Raw genomic sequence first — 11,298 nt, forward strand, 5'->3', positions numbered from 1 at the left:
ATGAATCATTACTTTTCATCAAGGACTGGCAATTAGACATTTATGCCGAACAAGTGTATTTTTTAAAGATGTTACTGCAAAGCTACCTCGTGAAAAAATAAAGTGGGTTTACCCTAGCTGCTCTCAGCTTCTCTTGCAAGTGCAGTGTCACAATGTCATCTAAATTTTTGGGACTATGTTGAATTCCTGAGCCAAGACCTAGAAGACAAAGTACATCATGACACCGTAATTACATCTATTATTACTCAGTACTGTATTGTTACTGGTTAGCCTCTAAGTTTTGTTCAGATTTATATAATGTGTCTCTTTAAAGTTAAGGTGCTATATGAGTTTATTTTAAGAAGTTTAGGTAATTTATTTCGTTTTAGAAAAAGGTGTTTAAAACATTTAAAACAAATAAAGGCTAATACCACAGACATTTTTCATAGGAGACATTTTGACGTCATAGTAGGAAAAGCACCAGTGTAACTGACAACACTCACAATGGCTGCATTCCATTTATGTGAGCCATTTCGATGATCATGGCTGAGTGGCATTGTTTAGTGGGACACTTAATGGAACTCAGCCATGTTAATGTTGTTAGCTACACCTGTACCTTTCCTACTGTGACAACTCAAAATGTCTGCTGTGAAATAGATATGGTACTGACAGTACAGACTGATAGTACTGGCATGGACACTAACCTCTCTGAGCACCACTTGGAGGTTTTGACAAATTCATGGGGTCAGCTGCCTTCTCAGCTGAGCCCCTATCTTCACTCTGGGGCTGAATGGTGGATATCTTCTCCACATCATCATTATCATGGGACTCGTGGGCTGAAGACTGTTCAAGCAGCTAACATAGGCCAAGAAATGGAGCAGTGATACTGTCGGAGCTGTTAACCCTATAAAACCTTTTATATCATATTTGCTACGCGAGTTTCTGAGCAAAGAAAAAGTTGCCAAAAATGCCCCATGTATCAAATGTGATACAAAAAAATTAAAATAAACAAAATAATATGGCACATTTATTCCTATATGCCTGGACTGTCTGTCTATGCATAAATGGCAAATAAAAATCTTGTATCTTGAATTTTCGTTTGGATTTTGTTAAAAGGTTTAATAAACATCTCAGTTCCATAAAATTAGAATGTTCTGGCTTTTTTTTTTTTTTGATGTGTCAGGCTTTACAGGGTTAAGCAGGTACAGTTAAAGTAATGACAATTAAGAGGGTGTCAGAGCAAGATGTACCCTTTTCTTCTGCCTCTGTCTCTGAGCTCTTAATGTGCGTTTGAGCGTCTCTCCTGGATCTTCTTCACTGCTTTGAGCCTCCTGTTGTAGTAGAGGTATACAGTTAAAACAAACCGCAACAGCAAGACTGCATACGCAAACTGTACATGCATCTACACCTACATTTAGTACACCAAAGGCTGAAAGAGGGTTCAATGGCAAGGGGAAGAAAGGACAGAGATCAGTGTTGGGCAACTGCAGTCTACATGCTACAAAACACACACAAACCTTCATTGTAGTTTGGTGTTTCCCCTTGCTCAACGTGGCAACTGGAACCAGAGCCTATAAGGTATAATTACATTTACTAAAGTGTTAGCAGCTGTCTTATCTGTGTTCCTGAGTGTTTCTGATTCTGAGTGTGTATCAAGCAGGCCGCTCCTCCAAGTCATGTCGAGTCTTGTCACAAGGAGGACTTTTGTTTAGTGCTAGGTGAACTCTATAGGACTAATGTCTGTCCACGGAACCATGGAAAGATATAATGGTTACCTGTAGTAATATTAATTACGGTTACAATTTTTTATAACTTTACCTGAACGTCGTCCTCATTTTTGTTTTTAGCCCAAGTTTCTTGTAAAGCACGGCCCTTCTTTCGCAGTTTTCCTCGAAACTCACTAAACATAAAGAGGCGCAGTCATTTTAAAATACAACTGTCGTTAGCTTAGCTGACATAGCCAAAAGCGGCATCCCAGAGACATAGTTAACGCTAGATGAAAGTGAGTTATGACAAAGACCAAAATGGGCACTTACGCTGAGGGAGCTAGGGTGGCCATGATAACGTTAGTATTCTATGCATTAACGTTAAGCGGTCTGAATATGACCACTGTTGTTGGGGTCTAGCGTTAGTCCTGTAGTAAGATAAGCAGCCAGTGTATGTATCCAACTGATCCTATTTATAGTTTATACATTTCCGATCAAATTATTACAAGAACATGAGTGCCGTTATCGCTGCCTAGTAACGATGTAAACTACGTCTCGACCTACCTTGGAAATAAGCCGATGCATCTAAACATGGTTCACCAGTTCTGAATTTCTATTCGTCCTGTGGAAGGTCAATCAAACAAGTTAGTGACGCAAGGAACCCGCCTACTACGGGGTCCCATAAGCTACAAATGCACTGTGCCAATCTGTTATTCTCTCTGCCTGTTGTTTTTGGCATTCTTGCCAATAGAAACAATACGGCGGATTTGTTTTGTCGTCTCATGTTTATATTTGGCAGTATTTCTGACTCACATATGTTTTAGTTTTGCTTTTTTGAAAGGAAACTCCCCAAACCAAAATATACATATCAGCAAAGTTTATTTAAATTAGTCTATAATTTGTCCATCTCCAATCTAAAACAAACAAATCAGAAACTCATTCAAGCTTTATCAAATAATATAATTTATAATCAGTAGATAGGTTTCTGTAGTAATAATGTAACTAGAAGTACAAACATTTGTATAAAAATATAGTTCAACCATACTATATATGTAATAAGAAATATCAAAGAAAACAGTGACTAGCAGTTTTTGGTTTTGTTTTGTGTTTTCCAGGTTTTATGCATAGTCGGCTGCCAGTGTGTCAAAGTAGTTTGTGTCAGCATAGAGAAGAAAGCCAGAGAACAAGCTATCAGCCCAGCCTGGGTCTGCAAATAAACCGTTCTGGTCACGGTAGAAGATCTCCAACCACACCTCATCTTCTGGGTTCAGGAACATCACAGTGGACCCAGATGCTACATCATGGTTCCCTGTGTTGGCGTCAAAGGTTTTGATGCGATATTGGCCATTCTGCACCAGACCAATAGCCAAGTGTTTGTTGGCCAGGGTAATGTCATAGGAGAAATAATAAATGCCTGGGTATGCACAGATGAACTTGCCTGTCTGTGGGTTGTAGTGTCCACCCTCATTAAACAGGACCTTGTTAAACTTGATGGGGGTGTATTCTGTAGGGTAGCTGCTAGTTATTCCAACAGAGAAGGCAGATTTAGGAAGCAGGCTGCCACATCTGCAAGTTCCTGCTGTTCCAGGTGGCCCTCGTTCACCTTTATCCCCTTTCTCTCCATCATGTCCTAGAGGACCAAGTGGGCCCCGATCTCCATTTTCCCCAGTAGGGCCTTGTTTCCCCGCAGGGCCACGGTCACCTCGTTCTCCAATTTTACCTGTTGGGCCGACTCTGCCCTTCAATCCTGAAACAGAAATATCGTGATGTATCGTATCGTATGCACTATTCTTGATAGAATTATTGTTGTTGTTTTTTTGTCAGTACTGCCATATGACTACATTTCTGTTCTGCACTTGTTAAACCTTTTAAAGGAAGTGTCAATGGAAACACAACTCTACGCCCAGTGTCATGTATTACATCAGCCTTGGAACGTAGTCATCTTTATATTTGAACAGTACAGTTTTGGCTTGATAGTATCTTCTATCCAGTTGACTACATTTGCACATTTAATGCCTTGGACCTGAGAAACTGTGAATCCTGTATTCTTGTGCTGGGCTGTTCTGAATATGTAGTGTCATGAAGGTATGCATCTGAATTCCTGTTTCCACACATAATGGAAAAGTCAGGTGTATGTCAGATGTATTGCATTACAGAATGCATATCAATAGAGTAGGCTATTTCTGCTGGACGCAGGTGAACACATGCAGTATTTCCAATTGTTTTTGCAACTCTGGCAGCTTTACCCTCAGACCCCGACAAAGGCTACAAGCCAAAACATGTTGGTCTGAACATTAAAGTTGCTTTATATAGTGCAAGTGTTGCTGGATCTTTTGCCTTTCCAGCTTTACCCTCATGAAATATTACCCTTATGAAAAACTAAACAAGAAAAGAAATCCAAGCCAAGCCATGAACAGCCATGACAAATTGTCTGTAATGTGGGAAGCCTGGGAAAACTCAGAGGCTACATTTGGATGGAGAAATGCATGTAACATCTCATAATTTGGTATGGCTATAATGCAAAACCTAAAGGCACTTTAGTTTAAACTTAACTTTAGTCCATCCACACATACACCTAAACCCACACAGATGAAATCCTTTCCAGTGCTTATAAAATGTAGGCTCATCTAGCTAAAAGGCTGAAAGTAACAGCTGAATAATGTGGATGAAAATGTCTAGAAACAGAACATTGGGTTCATAATGGCTTTGTGTTGTTTTCTGTTGCTTTTTGAGGAAATATACATACAAAGAATGTAGTTTTCCAGCACAACCACTTGTATTTGTACTGATGATACCATATGCATTTAGAGGAGTCAATGGCCTGAGGCATGTTTATATCCATTTGTCTTATACTAAACAGGTATATAGTATCATTTGTCTGACACTTCATTTTGTAATCCTGATATTATTTTTTTTATGTGGAGCTCCTCAGTTAATCTTGTCTTTGTCAGCTGTCAGACAAAGCTGTTCTGTGCAAGCTTTTCATTTGCAGAGACTGGTAGTGTTTATTTATTGGTACATATAGTATAAATTGATGCTGTATCTGTTTAGGTTTTATATGATACCTGTGTCTCCCTTTTCGCCCTTTTCACCCTTCCTGCCATCTCTGCCATCTCTTCCTGGGATACCCACATTCCCATCTGCTCCTGGGGCCCCGCCGGGACCAGGTTTGCCAGGCAGGCCTGGTGACCCAGGGACACTGCAGATCAGACGGGGCGCTCCTTTCAGCCTGGTCTCAAACAGCTGTCCAAAGACACAGTGGCACACACAGACTACTCCCATCAATGCCCACATCTTCAAATCTGTAAACGCAAACAACAATTTTAAAAGACATTTACTAGCTTCTAATATTCCTTTAGGAGCGTCTCTGGTGTGTTTCCACATTGACAAGAAAATTTAGCATCACATTTCAAAAAAAGTTCTTTTGTGTTAGCAGATGTTTAGAGCTAAAAAGAGACAGTAAGAAAGACATGAAGTGTTGTTATGATCTGACCAGACATGAGAACCTGTTCTCATTTTTCACAAAGCTTCACGGTGCTTACAGTGGTGTTGCCATGGTCATAGGCAGAACCAAAGCATTGAGTGAACTAAATTTGTCATCAGGTCCAACATGGGGCCAGATGGGATTCTTTTAATGAGAAGTAATTTCTATTTGATTCTGTCTCACGCACTGATGTTCTCATTCACCACAGAATTGCATCTGAGAGGCTTCTTTGTTCCAAGTCTTCTTTTCTTGCCAAAACATTCCCAAGTTATGACATAACACCCAGCACATTTTCTGTCAGGAGAAGCTAATTATGCAATAATGACACTTGAACAGACAGAGACATTATACATTTATGTTACACAAAGAGAAAGACAGAGACATGATTTCATAATGTATTATTACATGTCACCTGAACCATCAGTGCTAATAACATAGATGATGATCCAGCAGTGGTGTGTGAGGGACCACACACTTAAATCCAGTCTGGAAACCTTTCACATGTTGGACAACAAACATTCCATAATAACTGAATCAGATGGACACTCACTGACTCAGTTCTTCTACAGGAAGATATTTAGGGAGCATGACCAAAAGCACAGAGCAGGATTTGTGAATTTAACTGATACGCATGTTTGTTCTTTCCTTATTTGCCCATGTGGGTGTGAGAATACAAGTTTTGCATCTGCCGTTTGGCTGTCTCTGGTCGGTGGAGGCCTTTGTGTGTCTGGCTTAGACACGTTCCAACTGTCTTTTTATTGCAACATCTTCTACTTAGCATTAACACATTTGGTTTTTTCTGTCAGTGTAATTTGCAAGCACATATAACAAATTATGTGTGTACTATGAGACAATAAACATGACAAGATAAACAGGAAGGACACAGTTAAACTTTGGCACACAAACACAGGCACACGATACAAACAAGCTGTGTTGTTATGTAGAGTGTTTTTGATTTTGAGGGGAATGAACTGGTCACAGAGCCAGTGTGAGGTCCTGTGAGAGAGAAACCCTGCCCGCCAATTCCCCTCTGATGTCAGCATTAGTAACATAGCTATCATTAAAGCAACAGTTCTCTTCTTACACACAAAGGGACATGTGCATGAAGACATACAGTAAATGCATGCAAAAATGCTTTAATTCTTCTATTAAAAATGAAATAAAACTGATTGCAGTTCATCTTTTTTAAGAATGACAACATCAAGGCATTCAGGACCCCTTGGTCTTCATTGTTCTTTTTTCCCAGTGAACATGTGGAGCAAGGCAGATTATAAAATTAAAATAGTGTGTTTGGCTATACTTCACTGAAAATGTCTGCATCCACTTTGATCATTGGCAGATTCTACAGCCCAGCTTCTAATTTAGGTCAGACACAAGTCTCCCAGTTACTCTTAAGGTGATTTTTGGAAAAAAGCTTAAAAAGAAGAAATGCACTTTTTAAGTAATCTAATTTCTTTTAGGGGGATCATTTACCATATATACTGGTTACTTGTATTTATACACATATAATAACCATGCATGCATACACGTGGGTACAAGTGTACACACAAACAGTGACATACAGAGACATGTACTGGCAAAGTTGTTAAAGTTATTCACTCAGAAAGATCAGAAACTTTAAAGACATCAATATTTGCATGAATCATTCCTTTTGGTTGTTATTCTGAATGAAGAATGCTGTGTGACAGTCAGAAGTATTCAACAGGTGTTCTTACCCCACAGTGGACAACCGTTCATCTCCAATGCTGATTAAAATGTGCACCGTTGAGTGTCTGTGTCCTCTTTGCTCAGATTCCAGTTTGTGCGATGATTTGAGCCCTTGGTGAACATGTCACTCGTCTTTCTCTGCTCTGCTCTCAGACGTCTGCGTGCAGAGCTCAGCTGTTTTTGTTGCTGTTTTGTAGTGCAGCAGCTGAAGCAGACTGAAGTCACTCCATCCAGCCCTCCTCCCTTCCCCTCCCCTTATCCACTCCTTTCTCTCTAACTTCCTAAGGCAAACAACTATCACCCAGGCCAGTGTGTGTGTGCAGAATTAGTTACGTCATGTCATGCATGAAGACTCTTTTAGTGTGTGATAACCACTGTCGAAGTCACTATGTTGAATCTTGTTTTTCTATAAAAAAGATGAAAAAATATCAGAAACACTGGTGATGCATTGACCTCAGTGTTGATCTGAGGTGTATTTCTGACACTCATCCATAGATGGTGCCACAAGTGTTTTGTTGGAGTGTGGGGCTTCTTGGACTAATTCCTACCCATATTCAGTGTGGTCATCTTCAGTGGTACAGTGCGTTCAAGTGAGCCGCTGTTCACCTTTGCTTGGTCAAGTCAACTTGTGTTCCGAGTGTGCAATTTTTCATAAATTTATCATAACCACAGTGGAGTGGCTGTGAGGGCTAAGCTATTTGAAGTGACTATTGAAAATGTATAACATGACAAATAAAAGCTTTCCTTAATTTATTTAGGATACATTATCATAAGTGTCAGATAGATATTACAACAAACACTAATAAGTTTTAATTATAAATGGTGACAAATGACAGTCGGACAGTGATCATGCAGTTTTGTAAAGGTGCTTTGTCAAAGAAAATTGCTTCAAGGTTGCAACAAAATCTTTCAGATTTCAAATTAAAAGAGGCCTCAGTTATTTGTTTTCATCAGCATACATTTGGACTGAATTTCTACTTTTGGAGTAATGAGATGTCTCTAAATTGCCCGTGTGTGTGAGTGGTGGTTCGTCTGGGTGTTAGCCCTGCGATAGACTGGCGACCTGTCCAGGGTGTACCCCGCCTCTCGCCCGCAGCTGGCTGGGATTGGCTCAAGCCCCCCGTGACCCCGTTTGGGACTAAGCGGTATAGAAAATGGATGGATAGATGGAGTAATGAGATACTAAAGTGCCTTACACTGAATGGCAATGAGCTTTTCCCTCTAACTTTGATGGGGAATAAAAACTGTTTCTTGCATAAGTAGTTCATCAGCCCACTTGCAATGAAAATATTTTTATGTCTTTCACAATCTACATGATAAAGCTTATAGTTAGGGCTGCATCAGGTGACCCTGAACCTTCCCTTAGTTATGCTGCTATAGGCCTAGACTGCTGGGGGGCTTTCTGTGATGTTATTGCTTGTCTTGTTCCTCCACTCCTTGACCCTCACCTCCCCCTCCCTTCTCTCTCCATCTTATTTTATGCCGCCATTGCATGTCACTAACTTTGTGTCTCCTCCCTCCCGTAATGTGTGCTCTCTCTGTGCCTGTACATTTCTGCAGGTATCCCATTAAACCTGCCCAGTGTTTGTTTGTTGTGTCTTGATGCTTTTCTTTCCTCTCTCCTCTATCCACTCACGCCAACCGCTTGAGGCCGTACGGCCATCCACCAGGAGCCCGGGTCTATCACCACTGATTTGCACAGTTAAATCTTCAAAAATGTGACCAAATCTTTTTTGAGTATGGACAATCTCTTGCATAAATCTTAGGTTTTGATGTCTTTTTTTGACAAGTGTATCTGCAATGATGTCACTCATGATGGGGCACATTTTATTACGTTTTATTCTTTGTATTTAGAAAGTACAGACAGCATTACTGGAGATGCTGCAAGCCAGTGAGGGCCAGTATTTACCTTTACACAGCCCCACATGAGGAGGAAACGTATGCAGCAAGCAACCATGTTGTGTCCAAACAGAATGGGTCTTTATTCAGGAAGTGAAAGGGAAAAAAGATTGTAATCAACACCCCATTTAAATACAAAACCAACAAAAATAAAAATAGACATGATATTCATTTTGCATATCAAAGAACCATTCAGTATTAATTTCAATCCAAACACCTCATAAACCACTTTGTGAATCTATACACAAACTGTGATTTAGAAATTAGTCACTTTAACAATAAAATTACAAATATTTAGCTTCAAATATAATTAAACTCAAAATAATATCTTAGCAATTAGCATCTTAAAATTATATAGAGTGTATTTCCACATAAAATACAAAATAATACCAATGACATTAAATATGAAAAATTATTCCAACAATTCTGCTACTGTTAAATGAAATAAAAATGTGGGATAAAACAAGATGAAATGAAATAGAAATATGCATGAAAAAGTCTTTCTTTTGTTAGCAAAACACTATCCAAAATAACTACAATCATTTACATCAGTACAAAGATATCTGGATTTAAAAATAGTTGCAATGAAAAAACGGGGTTTATTTTTTTCTGACAGTAAAAAATGACACTGTGGATCAGAAATCTGCAAAATATGCAATGAAAAAAATAAATCTGCATTAAAAAGGTTTACACTGTTGTTCTTACTTTTATACAAACATTAGAAACAGTATTGCACATCACAACACAGATTCGAGGTTAATCAGCCTTTCAAAATGTGTTATATTCAAGTTTCAGAGCATCTACGAGGACAGGCAGCTGGGGCCTCGATGCAACGGGGAGAATCTCAAGTGTCTTCCAAGGGTATAATAAAACCTTCATGTTTCCTTCCTTCAAATGAAATGTGTCATGTATCAAAATAAGAATCAAGTGTATATCAAAAACCTTGATGTTGTTACTAGTGACATGATTCCTTGTCTTTGACCAGAACTTTTGGACATAATTAACATTGGGGAGGGAAAATAAATTGTATAATAGTCATATTTAAATAGAAAAATACAATCAAAATCAAATAGCTTTTTTCTCCAACTACAAAAATAGTGAAATAAATATGATTTTTTACAAAAACAAAGACACGTACAGAGCAAAGTAACAGTGTTTAACATAGAAATAGAACCTCACAAAAACAGCACAAGTCAAGTGTTACAGGTGACCATATTCAGACATGGCTGAGAACTAAAGCCACGGGGGATGATGGGAGCCCCCTCTTTATTTCGATCCTGCCACGCCGTTCTGACTCCCTGTCCTCACAACAATCACACCACATTAAAATATGTCCGAAAATATTGGATTCCTTCTCTACTTATACAGAACATAGATAACTTAAGACCGCTGCTTCACGCTACATCTTAAATAAGCATTAATGAAAAAATAAAATGTAATAAATCCTTTGTAGAATTTTCAAAAGGTGGAGAAATCACTTTAGGGGGTGAACAAGCAGAAAAAAATAGTGGTAAAAAGTAGTGCATAATATATATTATATAAAGATACCGAAGGACCAGTGATGGGTAAGTAGTCGCCACAAACAAATTAAACCATATGACTCAACTCTAAGCTTCAATAAGGTTTTAAACAGTACACACGTGACTCCTGAACACCGATACCGAGGAGCACACACCAGAGCATGGAACACAAAAACCACGACGACACAAGAGCGACACACTTGTACAGTACAGAATGGACGGCCAGGCTGCTGTCCTCACAGAAAGATTGTCCCTAAATAGTTTTAAGTATCTGAAGTATTTCAAAGGTCACGGTGGAAATCAAACAGACGTACAACACAAACAAAGAGAAGAGAGTTTCGTCTTTAGCACGCAGAGAGACCAAGTGTCATCATCCCCATTATGACAGCTTGGTTAGGACATGCTTAATCTTGCAGTAACTGGGCCAGTGTCTCAAGTAGCTGCAGCCACACAACGCGACCGCTTCAACTAGTCATTACCATCAGCCTAGTGAAGTGAACGTGCTCTAAGGATGCTTACTAACATGACTGTTAGCCTCGGCCCAGCTCTCCCAGTTAAATCTTCCGAGCCGACCGAGTCTTTTGCTTGCATTTGGTCTGCCAGGGTGAAGCTGTATCAGATTAACCTTTGGAACCATACAAAGATACAGGACGGGAAGGGTGAAAGCAGAGTCAATCTGATGTTTGAATTCTCCTTTACATGGTCTGTTGGTAACTAAACCAGTGCCTCAGTCTACACTAACAACAGTCGCACAGCACAGGGACAACACACAAACACAAACCACTGAACACCACTCTGCTTCTCTGCTTCAACGGGTGTTTTTTTTTTTTGTTTGTTTGTTTTGCCATACAAGCCACCCTGTCACAAAACGATGGCGTCCACTAAGTCTACATTAGAACCAATATCACTTTTTGTATTGTTAAGTATGTAAATAGATCAAACAACAGAGAAACATCAATACATGCAAGTTTAAATATGTCTCTTATGCTATTTAGCTTCATCT

At 39.3% G+C, this 11,298-nt stretch overlaps 2 protein-coding genes across 2 annotated transcripts in view; both read right to left on the reverse strand.

The window, feature by feature from the left end:
- Positions 1–2,238, reverse strand: part of cc2d2a (coiled-coil and C2 domain containing 2A) — a 17,964-nt gene extending 15,726 nt beyond the window's left edge. Inside the window, exons 1-6 of the mRNA XM_020603355.1 lie at positions 2,016–2,238; positions 1,798–1,879; positions 1,497–1,550; positions 1,230–1,310; positions 684–834; positions 113–198 (exon numbers count right to left, since the gene is read on the reverse strand). Coding sequence (XP_020459011.1) covers positions 113–198; positions 684–834; positions 1,230–1,310; positions 1,497–1,550; positions 1,798–1,879; positions 2,016–2,038 — 477 coding nt within the window. The 5' untranslated portion in view covers positions 2,039–2,238. The remainder of the gene's footprint in view (positions 1–112; positions 199–683; positions 835–1,229; positions 1,311–1,496; positions 1,551–1,797; positions 1,880–2,015) is intronic.
- A 564-nt stretch (positions 2,239–2,802) lies between these two features.
- On the reverse strand, positions 2,803–7,052 carry c1qtnf7 (C1q and TNF related 7). The gene is made up of 3 exons (XM_020603483.1): positions 6,885–7,052; positions 4,751–4,987; positions 2,803–3,432 (listed from the first exon to the last, which is right to left on the reverse strand). Exons 1-3 carry the CDS (start codon positions 6,904–6,906, stop codon positions 2,804–2,806), a joined length of 888 nt encoding a protein of 295 aa, XP_020459139.1. The 5' UTR covers positions 6,907–7,052; the 3' UTR covers position 2,803.
- Positions 7,053–11,298: the final 4,246 nt, after the last annotated feature.

The sequence above is a fragment of the Monopterus albus genome, unplaced genomic scaffold, assembly GCF_001952655.1.
Source record: "Monopterus albus unplaced genomic scaffold, M_albus_1.0 scaffold61.1, whole genome shotgun sequence".
Lineage (NCBI taxonomy): Eukaryota > Metazoa > Chordata > Actinopteri > Synbranchiformes > Synbranchidae > Monopterus > Monopterus albus.

Excerpts from the sequence above, each read along its gene's own strand:
- c1qtnf7 (XM_020603483.1), bottom strand. The coding sequence starts at position 6,906 with ATGAACGGTTGTCCACTGTGGG. Across the intron at positions 4,988-6,884 it reads GAACGGTTGTCCACTGTGGG|ATTTGAAGATGTGGGCATTG; the intron begins GTAAGAACACCT and ends TTGCGTTTACAG. Across the intron at positions 3,433-4,750 it reads GGGCGAAAAGGGAGACACAG|GATTGAAGGGCAGAGTCGGC; the intron begins GTATCATATAAA and ends TTTCTGTTTCAG.